Source organism: Chaetodon auriga, chromosome 8 (assembly GCF_051107435.1).
Source record: "Chaetodon auriga isolate fChaAug3 chromosome 8, fChaAug3.hap1, whole genome shotgun sequence".
Classification (NCBI taxonomy): Eukaryota; Metazoa; Chordata; class Actinopteri; order Chaetodontiformes; family Chaetodontidae; genus Chaetodon; species Chaetodon auriga.
Genome location: NC_135081.1, coordinates 8,917,822 through 8,939,172, shown reverse-complemented (window position 1 = coordinate 8,939,172; position 21,351 = coordinate 8,917,822). Strand labels below are relative to the sequence as shown.

At 44.6% G+C, this 21,351-nt stretch overlaps 1 protein-coding gene across 1 annotated transcript in view; it reads right to left on the bottom strand.

The window, feature by feature from the left end:
• The window catches only part of LOC143324046 (nuclear factor of activated T-cells, cytoplasmic 1-like), a 100,292-nt gene extending 79,226 nt beyond the window's left edge, over positions 1–21,066 (bottom strand). The window contains exons 1-6 of the mRNA XM_076736237.1: positions 20,549–21,066; positions 16,123–17,212; positions 14,030–14,189; positions 4,767–4,969; positions 1,537–1,709; positions 383–523 (exon numbers count right to left, since the gene is read on the bottom strand). Coding sequence (XP_076592352.1) covers positions 383–523; positions 1,537–1,709; positions 4,767–4,969; positions 14,030–14,189; positions 16,123–17,212; positions 20,549–20,663 — 1,882 coding nt within the window. The 5' untranslated portion in view covers positions 20,664–21,066. The remainder of the gene's footprint in view (positions 1–382; positions 524–1,536; positions 1,710–4,766; positions 4,970–14,029; positions 14,190–16,122; positions 17,213–20,548) is intronic.
• Between the last annotated feature and the right edge of the window lie 285 nt (positions 21,067–21,351).

The following is a 21,351-nucleotide window of genomic DNA, read 5'->3' as shown; positions in this document are numbered from 1 at the left end:
GGAAGAGGGAGCTACAGTAGTGATTGTAAGCGAGAGGGTTAAATGGCAAAAGCAAGGGAGTCAGGGAGGGAGAGGCAGCGAGGGAGAGAGGGAAAGTGAGAGACAGAGACGTTGCACATGCCCTGGTTGTGATTCATTCCTTAACTTGTGGCGAGCACCAGTGAACAGGCAATGGAAACTTCAGCAAATGTAAATACGCTTTGGTTAAAAATATAGTGGCTTAATGCACACCACATGTGGCTCTCTGGCATGGCCTGCTCTATTTTGACGGGAGGAGAGACTGAGGAAACGCGACGGAGGCAGAGAGGGAGAGGGACGCTTGAAAGAGATATTAAGAGGGGAAATTAGAGGCAGTAAACATGGTCTGGTGATGGCAGCTTACCCTGGGCCTTCTCCACAAACACCACCTTGGAGTCAGGGAGGAAGTTGAGGCCAGTCAGGAGCATCATTTTGCCTCCGGTGGCAGGGTAGCTATCCATACTCTGCTTCTCCACCAAGGGAAGCTCCTGAGCTGAGCGCTGAGCTGTTGGAGGAAAACACACACACATTTCAACGCAGTGTGTGAGCCCACATAAGCTCACTGCCGGAGCTCCATCAAGTCCAAGAAGTATGAGCCCAGCACACAGCCAGTAAAACAGCAGTTGTTGGTTAGGGAAACAGGCTTATCAGCTTTATTATAATGATTTCATGACCCCTAGCTAAGAGGTTTTCAGCCAACAGCTGCTTCTTAAATGACATCGAAGAAGGCGGTCAACTGATCAAAACAATATTTTCATGGTCAGGTCCTTAGTCATTATTTTCCATCAAGTAGCTGACAGCCAACCACCTGTCTTTGCTTTCTATAAACGTGGCTAGCTAGTCACCTTTAGCCTCTGGGATTCGGTGACCAAATTTACAGCCAGAAACACATATATTTATTATGACATAGCTATGTATTTCATCCATTAGCCCATTGCATAATTTTGGAATAAAAGCTCACGAAAATAACTGCACTGAAGAAATCACTAAATAAACTTTTGTTTTTTTGTTAAGATGAACCAACTCGGATTAACATCCACTTTGGACCATAAACTATAATGCCAGCTCTGTCTCACCATCTGACTTTTACTGGCTTCCTTGGTTGCAAATAACATCACACCTATATACACAAATGTCTGACAAAGAAACAGAGGTTTCTTTCAATGTGCTCACTCAACCATGCCAAAACCAGGGCTGGCAAATGACCTTTGTGGAACCTGTGCTAATGGGGTAGTCTTACCACAATAACTTGTGCATTCAGTCATAAAATGGGAATTGAGATAGATAACACGTGTGTCTGGCATCATATACAATACATCTATTGCACTGGCAAATAACTTTGATCATATAAAGCTTATTGGATGCAGAGGCACTGGATTTGCTCCAGCAGGTAATAAAATAGTAGCTCAGTTTATTGGATTACAACAATAGATGCCACCTTTTGCTTAAGTGGGAAGCCAAGAGAAAAGGCATGCCAGTTTGTGAGTTTATTTCTGTGTGTCAGTGTGTGTGACTTACAGCATTCAATGGGGTTCGAAGTAGTCTGCAGGGAGACCGTCCTGCCGTTGGGCTGGTTGATGTGCACTCGAAACACCAGTCTCACACGTGTGTTTTTACGTCCAATGTCGGTTTCCCCTTTGCGAAGCTCAATGTCCGAATTGCGCAGCTTCAGGATCCCTGCGCAATCAATTCTAGAACAGAGGCAGGGAAGGGCAAAATTTAACACCAGATTTCAAAGATGACATTATAACACAATAGAACTGGTAACAGAAAGGTGACCCTTAGTGTTTTGGAGTTTTTGGTTTTCAAGGACAGGATACTTCCCATAGAATATTTTCTATACAAAGTGCTGTATGGACAAAGGCTGAAATGGGAGCCAGAGTCAAATCCTTGACTTTGGCTGTTAAAATCGAGACACTGAGCACAGTTGCTGCACATTAAGACCAGCAGTGAAGTCCCCGCTGGTGTTACAGATCATGCACTGGAAGTTCACTGGAGCATGACCGTGTCATTATTAATCCAGCATGTCATCAAAGACTGAGTTGGACATTAATGACTTCACATCAGAGTTTTAAAGGGTCATGGTGGTCCAAGAATTAGCAGTTCTCTGGAGGAATCCCCTGGACTGAGCAGACCTGGTCCCATCAGCTGCACTCAGCGTACGCAAAGTCACTTTACTGCTATCTGAGTGCACCAAGTCTCTCCAGTCCCTTCACACCGTTCAAGCCTTACACTTCATGGATTTAGGGTTTAAATCTGCTGCTAATCATTGCCACGTGTAGCAGCAGACCCTTTACTGAGCTGTCTGTCTTTTTTTTTTGTTTTATTTCATTTCACAATTTGGGAGGTAAAGGGGTAAATTTTCTTTCCCTTTTCTACGTGGAAAAAGGCATTCATTTTCAGACGTGGCCTTTCATGAATTTACATAAAACTAGTGTGGCTGGTTAAAAAAAGTGAGGGAATACGAATGGGATATGGTTTGGCATTTCAATTATTTTACATGGTAGCTTTTGGGCACTATTCCTGGAACATGGTAAATGTCAGGTTTTATACCATTTCTCCCCTTGACTTTGGTTTGGACAATTTGAATAAATAAGAGAAAATAATATGCTACGCTGACCACCCACTCCTTATCAGCCTCGCATGATGTAAGTGTTCTGTCGTGCATATAGCTTTGAAACAAACACAAGATGATGGACATCATGGGTGAGCTTTCACAGCCTATATAACCTGAGATGTGGGACAGTTAAATCGTCAGCAGGGAAATGTTTAGACTAGATGAAAGCAATTCTCTGCCAGCAATGTAATAAGGCATGCTCAATATGTGAGCTTAAAAACAACTCTGTCATAGTAACTGTAGTGATAACAGTCAGTATCTTACCTTGCATTACATCACCTTGCTGATTAGGTTACATGTATCTAGGACCATACATTATGCTGTATTTGTTAGAATTTGCAGAAGAGAATGTTCTTTAAATTAAGCCACTTTGTGGGTATGAGATGAACTTTCCTAGAATAGGAAAGAAAGACAGATTGAAACTGTCTGAAGGTTTGACTGCAGCTCTCGACTGTCTGCATCCCACACAGCGAGCAAATGATCGCTGGCACGAGAGCAGAGAGATGGATGCTGCTTTATCAAGACGACTGCTAAACAGCTCAGCGGAAAGAGGCAGTTAAAGGCTTTTCTTCGTGTTTGACCTTTCCGACAGTCGGCGGAGAAAGAGAGAACTTTCACTCCTCTTCCTTTAGCATGTGTGCTGACGACAAAGGGGAAAAGAAACTTCCTTTTTCATATTTTTTAGAATATCATATTCATCCTGAGGGACACATTAAGTCAAGTCAATTTAAGGTCGCCCCTAAATATGATACAATATAAGGGATTTTGCGGTATTGTTGGAAATGATATTGTAAGGCAGTACGAATGTTAAAATCATCGAACCAAGAAGGCCACCGTCCAGTCAGGAAAATCTTCTGTCCTATAAATATCTTCATATTCTGCATTTAAACGAACATGAAAATATGTCCGATTAAAATGGAGGTGTATTATTCTATACATTATTCTTATTCTATTTACTAAAAGTTTTAAAAAGTATTTTAAAATCTGAAACGGTGAAGAACAAACTTTAGGTGCAGTAAGAGGTAACGGCCTTATGTAACCTATGTTCAGATACAGTGGTTTTATCCATAACACAGAGTTCTGGGCCCCAGTCCAAAACATTCAGTGCTGCTTAGTCTGAACGGAGCCCCACGACACACTGCAGAGCACAGCCCCTTGGATTACTGCAAGTCTGGAGGGAGGATGAAAGAGACCAAGGCCGATTTACCTCAGCTTAGCAAACAGATGCTCATGTTTTTAAAGGTAAACCAAGATCATATTTAGGGGAGGACTTCATGTGATTCTAACCACACTTTCACAAAGGCTATGTCTGATTGAGCTCACAGACCGCCAGAACTCATAACAAGCAGGCAGCCACACTAATTGGCAGAGAAAACTAGCTTGTTAGCTAGCTAATCTTGTGGTAAACACTAACGTTAGCTAACATATGTGTGATTGCATACGTAATTGAACTGAACGGCACCATCATTAATGTTATTAACACAACACCGGTGCGTTTCCTACTATGACAAGTCAAAATATCTGCTGTAAAAAATGCTTATATTTATTTGGGCTTTACTAACGATTTAAGTGCAAAAAGACTTAAATTACACTGAAAATATACAGCACATTGCAGGTTATAGGGGCACCTTGAAAGTATGATCTGGATTTTGGGGTGCAGCTTTTTGCTGACTAAGCCTGATATAATGGAACTACATCACACTGGTGACCCATGGCACTCTCAGGGGTCCATGGCTCTAACCTGGCTGTTACTTTTTAAGATATCATTTGTGCAAAAGATTTGACTTCCTTGAGGGCTCCTGGTTTCAACTGCAAGCCTCTAGCCTTTAGAGTCTCTGCACACATTGGTCAGACTTGAGTCACCAATGAAGTGTGTTGACAGTGAGTACTTATTTCACTTTCTTAGAAATCATGCATCTCCTGGGGTGAAAGCACAGATCTCAATTTTGAAGGCCTGTTTGGAAGTGTGTACTGTGCAGTACCTATCATCAACCATTCTGTTTGTAGAGCAAAGAGGAAGGTGCAGAGAGAGTGAAGTGTGTGTGTTTTGTGGGTGTATTTTAAAGTAGGGGTTAGCAGTGAAAAATGTGGAAAGAAAAAGATGGATAGGTGAAAGTCTGAGAGCACTCACATGGCTCTCATGTTGTTTTCAGGCAGCAGAGGGATCTCCAGAATTTTGGTGTTGGATTGCATGACTTCATGGCTGGGGGTGGAGACGGTTTTGCCGGTGATGCGGTGGACCTGGTAGAAGGCATGTGGTCGCAGGAGGCGGTCGTCTGCGGTCCCTATGAACAGCTGCAGGGTGAGCGGCTCGCTTTCCATGTAGCCATAAAGCTGGCGGGAGAACAAAGGCATCCAGGTGAGAGGCAATGTCGGATTTTAAGACCCCCATCTCAGGCAAACCCTCATTTAGGAAATAGAGTTTGAATGCACATCGGCTACTGATAGTTAACGGGGGCCTTAATGATAGCTCTGACATGGTAGAGGGGCTGTGAAAATACGCCCCCTTTCTTTGTTTGTTTTTGGTTTGGTTGGAGACCCTTTTTCTGGTCTTTGCTGCTCTTTTCTTGAGCTAATTCGACATTCCTTTAGGGGAGGGTGAAAAAAAAAAGTTTTTTGATGTTTCTGATGTCTGTCTGTGGTAGGGATCTCCTGGGTGCAGAGGGATGGGCGCTGATGGAGGGGCTGGCTTCCCAACACTTCACTGTTCATTAAAATCTCACTGCTGCTATTAAAAAGTGCCTACAGAGAGGCGAGCAGTTGACAGTGACTCACTGGAAAGTGACCCTTACAGAGACAAAATAGGAAATCAGGGCAATCATCTCAGGTCTGCCTCAAGATGTCATGCTCACAGTCTGTAAAGTTTATGAAACTGATGATTGGGCTAATACCATTTTCCCTTTATAAATATAAGGGAGTTCCATTTATGGTATGAAATCGAAACTACTTCAAAATCATTGGTGTAAATAAAATGGAATAAAAGTCATAGCATGCATTTGTGTTCAATGTCCAACTTCTGATTTCTACGACACATAGTAACATAATTTAGAGTGCAATAATTGCCCCTCTATACAGACAGCAGCAAACTTTACACCTAAATGCAACATGGCAAAAAACTTCATGGAGCTTGGCATGCAGATGGGATGCAGCCCCTTTGCCTCTGGGCAGTTATGAACATGTATTATGATTTCCATTAAAGCTCAGAGACTGTGTCCCACTGTGATGAAAGAGACTCCTGTATCAGAACCACCACTTCAAACAACTACCACTTCCTCTAGAAGACTTCCATTAGCAGCTACTGCTCAAGTAATAAAAAGATCAAATCTTTTTTTAAAAAGAGAAGAAAAACTCCACAGTTATGCATAGTTTGAAAATGACTGTTGACTTTGGGGTCAACGACACTTCAAATATAAACTGTAGCTGCCAGTTTACATTCAGCGTCCCTGGATCATTTTGTGACAGTGTCTAAAGTAACACTATTTGATGATTTAACCAAGTGTGCAATGGCTCAAAATATGAACACACAGACAGGGCTGCAAATTCCAAAGTGTGGTTAAGGACAACTGATACTTTGTGAGGGATTTCTCACCAGAATCATTTGCCAACCAAATGTGGATTTCTGGTAGAACTGAGTGTTACACTGCAGACCTCCCAGGATATGCTTGCTCTTTGCAGTGCAAAGTGGTCATCCAGTATGATCACACGGGCGGATGTTGGTGTGGACTTGGATGTCTCTCCGTTAACTGTCAGAAAACGCAGAATCCATCTGGTTCAAACCAAGAGAAAACTGAGTGGACTAACTTCTCACCGAGTGGACCTCCATGGATCCACCCCGGTGGCTACTTGACCGCATGTGACATTTTCTGTGAGAGATCGCTTACTCTGGACCACCACTCACCAAGCCACGGCCATCTGAAAAATCCCACAAATTGGTCAATTACTCCAGCACACACCAGCGCATCGCTTCAGACCATTTTTCTTTGAGCTCCGTGAAAACAGTGGTACCGTCAAATGGAATAAAAGACCCCTCTTGTTTATCTAACAGACTGAGTCATATTACAAAATATAGACCACATGTAACCTATGACATAATCTGATTAATGGTTTTCTAATTACCTTTCTGAGGGCGGTGAGGGATGGGGGTGTGAGGAAGAGGAAGGAGAGCTACGTCATTAGAAGTCTGTGGAAATTAGTGCCACTGTGTCATGGACGCCAAATGTTTTTGATTTGAGAACAAATTTGTCTGGACACTGTGTTAAAAGTTGTCTGGCCTGATAATAAAGCCGAAGATTAAGAGCCTTTGGCCCGTACTTGAAGACAGATCTTTGGGACAAGGCAGAGGATGTGTTCTTTTTCTTCCCAGTTAAAGAATTCACAGTATTAATTATGTCGAGTAAAAATAGAACATGACTCGACACTGGAGTAGAGCTTAAATCCATATGTTTCAATAATCTCAGCAGCAGTGGTTATCTGGCTTTGCTCTTTGATTCAGATATCAAGGGAGTGCAAAGGGAGTGGTAAAGCTAAGGCTGTCATTCATCTCCAGTTCCAGCCGTTCTATTTTTCTCTTGAGCTCCACATAGTGTCTCTAGCAGCTGTCTTGACCTGTGAGCTAGTCACACATGCTAGTCATCAGTGAGTTAGGCCGAGGTCAGGAGCTTCTTGAAGTTTTGGCATCCCAAGGGACCACTTCATCTATGCGGTGATCTCACCAGCAGACCCCGCTCTGCTTGTTATATTTTACTTATGGTGTCACCAGAGGTAATTATCCATAGCCACACATGCTACCAGTTACTTGTGTATTGACTCGTGAGAGCACTATGGTGGAGCATGAGGTACAAATCTGAAACACCGGAGCGTTAAATTGCATGACGTCCCTGTATGATTTAATAAAACGCAGGCAGCCACGCTACAAAGCCGCGTCGTCTGTCACTTGTGCCTCAGTAGACTTCTTTGGATTTCTCGCTGACCTCCAACCATTACCTCAGCCGCCACGTGGCTGCAAGGAGGCCCGCAAGAGAGGTAGGAGGGAGGAAGGGGGGGTCTTTATCCCTTCACTCATCTTGCGGGAGTGCGCAATGATGGTGGTGTCCACACTCAGAGCCGTAGTGACCTCATGGAGGAGAGGAAGTGATTAATGAGGTCAGGTAGTCCTCTTGGTGACGCTGGTCTTCCCAGCAGCAAAGGAAGGCGGTCTAGTCCCCCCTGGGCGACCTCCCCTGATTTCTTTACCATATGTGCTCTCTGACCCTCTCCCTTAGCTTCTGCGTAACTCCTGTGATGCTCACTCGAACGCACGCCACGAGCACACAGCAAAACGTACTTCTTCTTTTTAATCTCAAAGGGAGAATAAGAGTGGGGGAAAAAGACGAGGTAGTATCGTAAACTTTAAGCGTGGGCTGGCGACAGAGGCTCCACGCACACACCTGTGACCTCAGCTTTGTATTTGTGTCTATTGCAGCCTGTGAGGCTGGACCAGAGAGTGGCTAATTTTGAGCAGATGAGCCTTTCGAGCTGTAACTGCAGCCTATCTGGCACACGTACTGTATATTTATTTTGAGATAATCTAAACTGGGTTTGAATCCAGGCTTGATTTGCAGCTGTTTCAGGGTGCCAACTTCTGCCACTGCGTCAGCTAGATCCATTTACACCTCCCACCACAAGCCACTGTTGCACAAGCCATTTTTGATAGCTGAGGCTCAAGTAAAACAGTGTGGATATGGCAGCTGATGCATTAATTGTGTAATTGTGTGCAGCTGTATTGTCTGGGTCAGTTGTGATGATGTGGATGGGCTTAAAAGGGAGAGGAGGGTGCATCTCATCCACTTTCCACCATTCATCCCCCAGCGGACCATGGAAGATCCATCATCAGTATAGAGAGTTTCAGCCCTTGGGATACAGCACCAAAAGTTTTGTTTTGGGGTTTTTTTTTCCCCTTAATTTTCTTTGCTTCACTCAATGAAAATCAGTTGTGATGAAATAATAACGGAGGCTGTTTTTCAAACGATTAATATACATGTATATTTTTCATGGCACATTTTATCCCTCAATTTATCTAGTAATAGTGACATTCTCGGTGCTGCCTGCATCTGGCCTCAATAGTTCAAAGAAAGGATTTGAAAGTGTAATGTTTAATAATGACTTGCTGGTAAATTAAATGTGTCTGGCCATGGCTCCAAATTGAGTGTGAATACACTCTACAGGCCTGCAGTGGGCTGCCTTCTATCCCTCTGCAGTGATTTCATCACCGCCTGGAGAAATGTCATGACTCGTAGAGGTCCACGTGGCGCAGAGAATTGGGGAGAGGAGAGGGAGAAGACGACTGGAAGCAGCCGGGGGGGGGGGGGGGGGGTTGAAGCAGGGGAGGAGAAATACAACAGCAGATTCAGGCTTTTTCCCATTATCACGCTCCCCTCTCTCTGTCAAGTGCTGACAGTCACACAGCCAGCCTCTGCTGTACCCAATTAAATGTACACTCATCCAAGTTGTCTCTCCTTCCAGACTTTACTCCATCACCCTTCTGCCCTGCTAATGTCTCCAGTGCCTCATATTGAATACATAAGGCAACATATGCAATCCTTTAATGTGCTGCATTCCCATAGCTCCAAAAGCTGCTCCTTTTATAAGCAACCAAACAGCTATATCCCTCAAAGTTTTTGTTGAACCGAGTGCTTTAGTGTTATGTCATTGAGGGCATAGTTTCAGGCACTAGCCCATGTCTAGACCAGTGAGGGTCCAAATTCCATATAAAAAGAATTACTTTGTTAGCAGCACAGCCTGCCATAAGAAATATCATCCAAACCTACAGAGAATTTGAGTAAGACAGCACAGACAACTGCTGTGACCCCCAATAGCACGAATACCCACCAGTGTCTTACCTCATAAATCTGTGGGCTGTCTGGTTATCACCTCAAACCAGTGAAAATGATGCAAATTTCGCTCCATTTTTTCCAGTTGCTATTAACTGGTAATTAGTGGTAGCCCAATACCAGTGTAAGGGAAGCCCCGCAGATGGAGAACCACAATTTAAGAGTGGCATAAATACCCCTTTGGGCAACGAATAACAGCCCTGACTAAGCTCTAACAGCACTACAGGGTACACCAAGCCTTTTGAATATCAAACAAGAGGCGGCAGTAGATTTAATGAGCAATTAGCAGCTATGGTATAGGGTGATGTGGATCAGGGTTTTCTTTTGAGACATTACGCAGCCAGCACCGGATCCCAAGGTGAAACCGCACATGCGAAGAACAGAACACATGTTTGGCAAGGTCTTTCATGTCGTCGTGGCGGAAACATACTGCAAATTTGATGTGCATTACATACAGTTGCAGAGGAAGGGAGATGGGTATTAAGTCACGCACACGTTAATAGGGATGATGGCCACATCCTGCTGAAATTACACCATGTCTGTTGCTGCTTTAGACTTAATGAGAGACTGAGTGAGAGAGTGTGTGTATGCGTGAGTGGGAAAGCCCTATAGGCCAGTCATTATCCTATACAAACTAGCCATATGCAGGACTGCACTGTTTGCTGCGCGATAGGTTTAATACTCCACAGGTGTTCCTGTCTGCTGTTACTAAGGGCCTGGCGGATGTCTGTTTATTCCCTGACTGAGGCTGAAAGCCTTCGCAAAGTCTTCTACTGAAGTCCGCATTTTAGATAAGAGCCAGGTCATGTCCTCGGTCACTATATGCTCAATGAAAATAATTCGGCCCAATTCCACTTTTTTCCCCACTGTTCTTCTCTGGAAAAACCCATCAGTCAATGCCATGGTGGTATTCTGAGTGAAGGTAGACCAGGTTGTTTTTTTTTCCTGTGCACGGCTCATCATCAGCCTGTAGACGTTTGGCATAGCTGTGGTGAGAGAGGGGAGCGTCTGGAACAGTGTGAGAGGAGCCAATAGAGTACCCTAGATCCCCTTAATGGCGTTGTGGTCTGCTGCAGTAAATAAAGTGGAAAAGCAGTCACGGGGGTCACAAAGTGGACCAATCTGGAGAGAGGAGGTTAAAAGGCTGCGGATGTGGAGGATATGAGGGAAGGACAGAGTGCGAGTCCAGAATAATAGATAGAGGATAGATTTGGAACAGGAAGCCCAGAGAGCTGGTGCAAACAGCAGAGGGGTAATGACTCGAGGTAACCCATAATCTAGAGGTTTTCATCGGCGTGCGGCTGGAGTACAGACACTCCATTCTCTCCACCCATCCATCCCACAAGCTCTCCATCCTGTGTGGTGAATAGCGCTGAATGCGGTGTGGTTGATCCGCTGCATGATGTCAAACCTTACTGATGCCTAATTTACTGACTTCAAACGTTCGTCAAGAAAACACCTCTGATTTGTTTTTGAATGAAGAGAAAACAAGAGTAAATGAGCAGCTGAGTATCTTTGGTTTGACTACCTGTCAGTTGCTGTCTTCCCAGAGGACATCGTAAGCGCTAGAAACAGTGTATCCCTTCATGTTTTTCATCTTGCTGTTTTTTTATCCAGTGTTGCTTTCCAACACACATGTCACCATCACTCACAGCGCGTGTGTCCGATCATCCATGAGTTAAAAAAACAAGAGCCGTGGATGACTGGGCTTCAACCGAGGGAGGCCTGCTGGTGTGGGTTTGGGAGATGGTTGAAGGATGAACGGTTCACGAGGAGTGACATCCTCAGGCCCCCCGGGGGGGAGGGAGGCACCGGTGCATGGAAAGGGGAGGTGGCGTCCGATGGGTTCTGGGATTCTGATTCCTATCCACCACTCCGCCACCACATCATCCCCACCAGCGCCATGCTCAGCCAACCTCAGGGCCACCCAGGCCCTAATCAGCAGGATACAGAGCATCTCCAGGGGCAGCCAAGCCCCAGCTGCCTGGTGACTCCCTCTGCCCCTTCTCTCTACTCGCTCCAGTCTCACACACACACACACACACACACACACACACGCACACACATTTATACTTCTATTCTTGTGAGGACACTCATAATGCATTCCCAGGACAGTTGCCTTAACCTTAATCATCACAACTAAATGCTTAACCCCAACCCTAAACCAAATCTGAACTCTCAAACAGCCCTTTGAAGGTCTGTCCAAAAGTGAAGAACAGTCAAAATGTTCTAACTTTCCAAAAATGTCCTCACACCCACCCACACACACACACACATACACATACACTTACACACAGACACACACACACAAACACACACACACACACACACACACAAACACTTCCTTAGCTGCTTCCTACACCCGTATCCCCATGTCATTAATGACTCATTCTCCTTGACTGCACCTCACCTATCCAGCGCCTGCCACTCATTACCACAGGGCACAGGGGACGACACCATGCCCTATCCTCCAAGAATACAACAACATGATTTCACACAAAGACGAAGAGATGGTGAGACAGTCAAGTTTTAAGAGAGATTATATACTCCAAACTGTTCAAAAACTTCCTGAAGATACAGTACATGCGCTTCTTTTTTGTTTTACCCTCTAGCATGTACACACAATTGTGCAATCTTTATAGATTTATCTTTCTGCCAGCTGCCACGCTTCCAGTGGTTTCCACTGCATTGAAACCCTCGAGATATCCCAGTTGGCTGCACATGCATTATCAGACGCATAAATCATCCCTTGCCGAAAAGTAAGAGTAAAGTGTGAGCTATGCGAGTCGGGGGGAGGTGTGATAGTAAAGCAGCTGTCATCATATTTCCTCCATGACTACCACTTACTAATAATTGCTCGACATACACGGTAATACTTGAAAACATCCTTGCAAAGCTGGCAATGAATTGGCACCTCTGTAGTTTGAAGTAAACAACTGAAGTCATCAGTCTATATGTGGACAGCGCTGTGTGCGCAAAGACACACAGGATGCTTACTCACGACTTTTTGCTCTGGCCCCTGAAGTGAGTCAGAAAGTGGTGTAAACTGTATCAAAACCAGTCTCACCTGCCAGCCACAGCTGTGCACAGCAGGCTCAGTCTGGTCAGCCTCACGTGGAGGCGCAAGGATGAAATGTTGAATTCACTCGCATGTTGATACACAAAGGTTTGTAATGAAGGGGAATGATTACCTGTATTTACAGAGAAAACCTGAAGGCTGACAGGCCTGTTTATAAGGCCACCTTGGCCAACAGCTGTCAACTGTGTTTGACATTGAGCAGACCAGGCCGTGCTGACAACATCTATTTACAAAACAGCTGTGGCGCTAACAGCGTCAAATGCTATGTGTGTGACAAGGATGGACCACCGACTTGAAAGTGTACGGGTCAAAAAAGTGTTTCTCAGCATGCAGTGTTTGCTTTGGCCACACGAAAAGTAGAATATCAGCCACGTGAAACCCCTAAACCCAGTCTGTAACAAAACCGTCATCAATGTAATGCCCCAGTTATTATTAGGTTAAATGCAGTCTCATTTTGAACATTATTGGCAAATTGACCCTTAACCTTAAGGACGCACACACACCGCTGGATCCCCACCTTGAGTAAACTGAGATGTCAGCACCGTGTTATGACAGTGAAGCAGAGAAAGGAGCTCTGTGCTGTGCTGCTGGTGAGACTGACGCGTGTTCTTTAAGTGGTCGCCAAGTACAATAGTGAGAGGCGATGGTTCTGCTCTATACTAATTGAGTCAGCATGCACTGCTGCTCATCAGGGTGAACTTTTGCAGCAGTAGATTGACTCCCAGCTTCAAGGAGCATTAATAACCCAGTCTACGAGCACATACAGAAACGTACAGACTGTGGGGACACTGTGCCACAGCCGTCAAAAGTTACAGAGAACGTTTGAGGCCTTTTGAGAGCCCAAGTGGCTCGATAAGTTTGCAATGATAATGCCATGACACACTGAATAGTTTAAATTTTAAAATAATTGTCTTGTAGTTTGTTTTTACTGTACTTTCTCATTTTCGGGTTGATGGGTGGAAACAGGCTGCTGGAATTTTTGATTTTTTTCTGATTTCTTGGATAGATCTGATATAAGTCATTTGATATTTGTCCAGAACAAGCTGCAAGATTTTTGCAGATATTAATGGTTTGAAAGGAAATCACACAGTTCAGAACCAAACTAAGCTTTTTTTTCTTTTGATAAAAAAAGAAAGAAATAGCAAGAGAATTTCACAGTCTAGACTAATGAAAGAAATGACATGGCTGCTCTGACTCTACTTTGTGACTACATGCTGTCATAAAGTCAACTACAGCCAAACATCCGTGTCACTAGCTTGCTGTTGGAGAGGAAAGTGCCATTAATCAGCATGCACTTGTCTGTGTGTTACCACTTATGCTGTAATGACAGCAAATTATTACACAGTTTAAACACACAAAGCTGACCTTGTCTCTGGTAAACAGCAGTGTGTACAGTGAAAAGATTTCATCCAAAAACTTTGCTGGCGAACAGTGTTGGTGACATACCTGTACAACGGGGTGGCCACCAGACAGCGCCTTCACCGCCCCTCGGCTGCCTTCAGTCTCATAGTGGGCCCTGTGGTGGGACTTTGGCTGCACCTCGATTTGTAGGTTGTACGGGCCGGAGCAGGATGGAAGCTGCCAGTCGAGAGCTGGCAGAGATGGGCTGCAGTGACAATTTGAACATATATTATTATTAGGACAAAATTTTATATATATATATATATATATATATATATATATATATAACTCTACTGCTGATTGATATAACATAATAGTGAAACAACTTTTATCTAGTCCATGAAAGTTCTACACTGTCGGTGCTAAACACCCACTGTCTAGTTATTCTTTCCTGAAAAACAGGAGGTGCTGTGTCTTACATTTCTAGGTTTTTTGGAATAAAAACATGATTAACTTTGTATGCTTTTTTCTCATCTCCTCTCTTCTATTCTTAAAACTGTAGTCAAATTTGATTTGCCAAAGGGGGGGACTGTAAGGGTTGCATTTTTTCCACGGTCACATTGCTGCCAAGGAAGTCTAAATCAGAAAGCTCTGAACTTGCTTTAAATTAGCCTCAAATTAGGACACTTTAGTGTAATCCAACTGGCTTGATCCTTCTCCATTTCATCATGGTCTATAATCGAATCAATTGAAGTCATTCGTTTACGTCCATAATTCCTTGGCCTGGGTTATAATCAGTGGCCCCTTTCATGAAAGATGCATGAATGGCGAATGTGCCCTGGTTAGAGAGCAGTATGTTTTGCATATTGGTGTAACAGGTGGAAACAGACACAGGGAATTAATTAAGTGACAGTGGGAGAACAGATATTTCTAGGGCAAAAATACTGATCTGGAAATCCTCCTGTTCTTTTATGCAATTATTATCCATCCCAATTTGATAACTGTAAAATTCTAAAGCACATCCCACCACACTTGTATTCGATACAATGGAGTTATACAATGGATAAGGTCAGCAGTGCACCCTGCCTTGGAGCTTGATATCTCTTTCTCAGAGCTACAGCTGGCCTCTCTTAACATCATTGTTCTCGAGATGGAGAGTCAGAGCTTCCCATGTGAACACCGTGGAGATATCTAAACCAAAACAAACACATGCAAGACAATATTTCTGCATGCCGGATGCCTGGCAAACGCAAAACCCTGACCTGAAGGGTGGCTCAACTGAAACCAATCTATGGCATCTTTGTGGAACTTAGGGGCTGTTTGTTGACCCAAAATGAACTGATTTCCCCCCGCCGGGCTTTATCTGCCCAGTCAGTGCATGACATCAGGGCTAGCTACACAGAAAGAGATGGGCTGACGGCGCTACAGACCAGAGCAGCAAGCCAGCTGATTAACCCACAGACTGCTTCCCCTTCAGCCAGGCCTGTCACCATCACTTCCTGTTGCTCACTATCTTAATCAAACACTTGATTTCCGACAGGAAAGTGCGTTATTGACTTGGAAAAAATGCCACGAGGGACACAACTTGAAACTGAAAAAGCCGATCTTAGTCAAAAATGTCAAAAATCAATGATATAGCTGAGTGCATGTGCAAATTTCTCAGCATAAACATTGCGTCTACATGCATTCTTCTGTTTGTGTGTGGGTTGCTATAGTAACAGTGACACACACATGCCAAGCAGCTCCTCCCTGTGAAATATGATTTATGAAATAGTTTTGATCTTCAAATAGGAGTTTTTTTTGGGAGTGCAGAGCATGTAACTTTTGGATTGCTGCCTTTTGATATGGCCTTTGAAGATTAGAAACTACAACAATCTTGTCCTTGCAATAAATAAACCCTTAATGTGGACACAAAAAGACAATCAGGTAAACATTTAGCATTATTGGAAGAATTCTTTTTTCTTTGCTCTGTCTGAAAATCTTATTGCAATCTTTAAGCAGAATGTTAGGAGACATAAGTCTGTCTAAGTTAGTATACATGTGTGCTTCACTGTCTTCTCAAGGCAATTTAAAGGCAAGACTGCTGGGTTGGTTTTACATTAAGTGGTAAAATCACTGAATTCACAAGGGCGTCTAGTAGACTTGTATGCTGAACTTTTTTTTTAGTACTACTGAGTTGCTGGAGTAGCTCCACCCACCTGAGGTAAGGCTTGGGTTTAGACCAAGAGTACGGATGCTGAGGCACATCCAGGAACCCCCCAGAGTAGTTCTCCTTCTTGATGGCCATGCGGGAGGGGTAGTCCTCATGGCAGAGCTCCCCATCAGGACCTAGCACTTCGCCACCAGGCTCCATCTTTAGGCTCATGGTGGATGTGTGGTCCAGCATGGTCTTCCGTGTCTTGATTGGGATTCCCTCTGTCATGTCTACCACTCCATCTGTGGTTAGAGCATTGATGGCAGCCACAATGGCAGAGTTGGTGTACTGGTTGGTGTTGGCGAGCCAGTTCTCATCTGTGATGCTGACCCTAGGGGATCCATGTGGGGATAGGGTGGGTGACTGGATGGGTGAGCAAGATGTCTGGCGGTAGGGGGTGCCATTGAAGCTGTACTTTCTCTTCCCTATACCGCCGCCATTGCCTCCACTGCAGGAAGGGGAGTTAGGCCTGGAGCCACGAGGTTGCGCTGGCCAGCCTTCTTCTGCCACAGCTCCTATCTGGGGGGAGGTGGAGGGCGAGTGGTGAGGGGAAGCTGCAGGACCGCTGGCATGTGGGCAGGAAAGGAGTGAGGATGAGCCTCTAGGAGAGACGCAGGGAGACTGCCAGGGGGAGTTCTGTGGGGAATTGTCGTAGTTGTAGAAGCTGGACTCGTAAGAGGACGCCTCGGAGTTACAGCTACGCGAGGAAATGCTACTCGCAGGGCTGAGGCAGCTGGGGTCACGGTAGCCATCTGCATTGGGCAGTGTCAGCGTCACGATGGAGTTAACGCCTCGTTTGACGATGTGGTCCTCACTGCTGCTCTCTTCTACCTCATCCTCGGGATACTGGCTGTAGGCAGTGATCTCAATACGGGGGCTTTCCAGGGCCGGGGCCCCATTGGGCCTCAGGCCGTGGGGCAGGTAATAGCCTGATGCTGCATGGTTATCATTCTGGAGGCTGTAGCCTGTCTGGTGGCAAGAGGAAACTGAGATGACTGGGCTGGACTGTAAAGTGTGGTACTGGGTAGCCAGACAGGGGTTGCCCATGCCCAGTGGAAGGGACAAGCTGACATTCGGTGTGTAGCTGTATGCATCTGAAAGAGAGAAGTACATTTTAAATATATGGAAGTATACTATATGGCTACATGCCACTGCAAATGTTCACAATCATTACATTATGATGATAATGTAATGATTTTTGAAAAAATACTGTGACACAAGCTGTCTTGTGGCAAATGACAGCCTCCCTTTTTTTTTTTATAAACATCTGGAGAAGCTTAGCAATCATCTCCAAGCAGTTACTGTATGTGGTTGCTGTGCAGTCGCGAGCTGCACAGCCACTCTGTTTGTTTGATCAGTTCATCTAAGGCTCTATTTGGCACTCCCTGCTGTCATATGTACTCTACAGGAATTCCTCCAGCAACGCTGATGGATGCTTTATTTGATTGATTGCATCACTCACTGAGTGAATTAGGCCCTCCCCTGTGGAAAACTGCTAGCACTCTCGCATTGCTCTGAGCTTGTGATTAAGTCAAAGAGAGTTTGCTGCAGCGTTACACACAGATACACCATGGTACACACACAAACAAAGGGAACGCACAAGCAAGTAGCCAAGGAAATCACAAGCAGACAACTGCAATGACTACCATCCTCAGTCAGTGGGGGCACATGTAGCCTAGCAGATATGAATCCTCAGTTAGCCTTGTAGCAGCTGGCCACTGTGTCAACAGTTGTAAACCTCATGTCTGCCTTTTATTGATAATGTCAATGAGGGTAAAAGTGGTCAAAGAATGAATACCATTTGGTCTGAAACCCAGTAAAGGGCAATCCCCTTGATGCAGTGTGCTATATTTGTTAACCACAATGCTGTGGATCACATGAAATGATGAATCTGTCACACACCGCAAAATATGTGGGTGGGCAGTCTAAAATTAGTTTATGAGAGTCTATTTTCAGAGGTGATTATGTGATGTGCAACAGACAAGTTCAATATACCACAGGTTCAGTGAAGCATAGGACACCTCTCACAGGTGGCCAGTGCCAATCACTTAATACAATGTCCAAGTACATTATAGAAAATAATTTCTGAAAACTTGTTGATTTTCTTCAAAACAGAGACTCAAAGGATACAGAAAGTAATCATATTTTGTTTGGTTAGCACAATGCTAAATGGCAGAGTCTTTTACAGCCAAACAGACTGAATTCTGAAGTTATTTTCCTTATTGATCGCCGTACACAGCGGTGCACTCACACTGTGCAATATACAGGATATGCAATAAAGAAAAGAAGCCCTCCTTTGGCCTACCTGTCTCAGGCTCATTCTGGACATCTTGGCTGTACTCAAACACGTCGCTGAAATCAAACTCTTGCTCTTCGTGCTGGAAACTCATCTCCGCCCCAGTGGTTAGACACTAAGTTTCAACATAAAAACTACTATGTCTTCAGCTCAGTCTCTTATGATGCGTTTCTCCTCTGGTTTACCCTCCTCCTGCTGAACAGATGATAATCTCCTGCCCACTCCACCCGGTGTGACACACCTCCTTACTTCAGGCCTGACTGACTTTGCTTAGAGTTGCAGCTGTTATTTTTTTCCTTTGAATGTGTGCGCGATCAGTACACTATGCTACCTCATACTCGACTTCTTCTAACACCCACTCAAAAACACACTGGGGCTTTCACTCTTGTGTGCTGCATGAGCTTGAAACTTGGCTTTTCCGGGTCACATGCGTCACGTCTGCTGAACTAACAAAATTATACCAGATCATAATTTGTGGGGTGAAACAAATCAAAGAAAATAAAATGACTCACTCTTGCACTCAAGGCAAGCCTCTACAATTGTTTGCAGTGCATTCAAAATGTGGTGTAAGCAGAGTTAATTTGAAAACACTGACTATCACACAGATTATAGCGTGCTCTTTCTGTCCTCCACAATTTTTCTCAATTATGCTATCACGATCAAAACGCTCTCTCCCCACAACCAAACCAGCGTGACTAAAGAATGGATGGGTTTATCCACGGGGATTGTGGTCTAGGCCGGGCTCAGACTGACGGGACCTCAGGGAGAGATAGGTGGTCGCCCACAGAAGTCATCTGCAGCCTCTGGAACTAAGAACCCTGGGGCCACTTATCGCACATGGCTAACTGTGGGCTATGGCAAAACATCAGTAGAGTGTGTGTGTGTGTGTGTGTGTGTGTGTGTGTGCTTGCATCCACATGTCTGTTCCCCTGAGTTTATGCATATGTGTGGTAATAAAGCAGCCCTCGGCATACTGCTGTAGCTGTGTGTGGTTAAGCATGTCTCCTTGTCAAGCAAACTACTCAGCATCCCTTAACGCACCGATCACAGCTCTCTCACTCTCTCACTCGCACACATACACACATGTCTGTTACCAATTACAAGGCCTAGGACTGAGGGACTGAAATGAATAATAATACAGCCCGCACCCGTCCGTCTGAAACCTCAAAGACAAAATGAAATTCCCAAAATCCACAAAAAGCCAGTGACATCAGCACTGGAAGACTCTGTAAATTAAAAGAGGCAGACTATCACTGAGTTCTGATGGAGCAAATCAAATTTTGCTACCATAAATGCTGAATCAAAGAGCCTCAAAAACCAAGACTTCCCTTTGAATTGTAAACCCAGGCTGAATCATACTGCAAGCTAAAGTATCTCTAAACAAGCCACACAATCTCTGGCAACCCCTGATGTTGCTGTTGGCTGACCTCTGACCTCGCTGCGCATTGAGAGAAAAGACAGGCAGGCGATCTCCATGCTTTTTAATATTATTTAGTGTTGATCTTATCAAGAGCAGCAGGTGACAGCAACAGTGTCACCCCGTTGACAGTCTTTGCTCATGATGAGAAGCACCTGCTGAGACAGCTGGAGACACCTAATGGTGTGGATGTAAAATGGGCGCATGCCACTCTGTATACTGGAGCAAGTGCTAATTTGATCCTTATGCAGAGCATAGATCAAGCAAATGTCTGGCATTTATTTGGTGACATCTTTAGGAAAAAAAGCAACCAACAGCAGAAGATAATTGAAACATGTTTGCTCAAAAGTAATGGTTTTGACTTGTCATGATCTATTAATATGACTAAATAACATAGTCAGCCATTCACCAGTTGCTCAAATTTGTACCAAGATTTCTGCAGGTGGAATTATTTATTTCTTTATTTTTTTATTTCTTTATTTTTTTTTTTTTTAACTTTACAAACAAATCGGATCATATTACAGTTCACCAAAACTGGCTGCTCCTTCCAAACGCTTGACCTAGACTTTACAGGAGCGCACAAGGTTCCTATGAGTTTGTATTAAAGCCGCGGCACCTGGTGTCAACATATATTAAAATCAGAGAAGTACAGCTAAGACGGCAAATTCATATTTGAGCGCGCTGGCTGAACCGTGAAATCAAAATAAAATGTTTTACCTTCTTCTGCAGACTTCATATCGGCGGCGAGAGAGGTGAGAAGTCCCCGCTCCTTACCGGCTGTTGCTCCAAAGCTGAACTTGGAATTGACGCTGAGGCAGAAGGTATCCTGCATTCAACAAGCGATGCGCAACTTTCGGCTGCGAGACTGTGATAAGCAACGGCGACGGTAATAATGCAAGCACTAGACTACTTCATACACCATCAAATAAAAGCATAATTCGCCGTGAAGTTGGAGCAACGCGAGTTACAACTTAGAAGCGCAACGCGAAGGACTGTGCGCAACACGAGAACCGGGTAAATGTTGAGTCTGGAGAGCGGCGCAGGTAGGGCTGCTGATGGGACCGTGGCTGAGGTGAGTTTGGCTCTCTTCAGCCCAGTGAAGGTTTTCAAGAGTCTCCCCAGGTAGATGACGCAGAGCGGTTTGTCAGAGGGGCCGGCTCCGGTGCTTTTAAAGCTGGAAAACACCCTCCGTCCTCCCGTCAGTGCGCCGCCCATCCAGGGATGACGCGACCGGCTCCTGCAACCTCCTGGACCGCCTGATGATGTCTTCCACCCAGGGATCCCATCGATGGAGGTGGGGAGGTGTGTGAGATGTGCGTGTGTGTTTGTGAGATGTGCGTGTGCGTACGTGTGTGTGTGTGTGTGTGTATGTGTGATGGAGAGAGAGAGAGAGAGAGAGAGAGAGAGAGAGAGAGAGACAGAGAGAGACAGAGAGAGATAGACCCTACCTCAAAGTTTATTTCCACAGTCACATTTTTGTTATTTTTACATCATCCATCTAGTGGCATTACTCCAATATA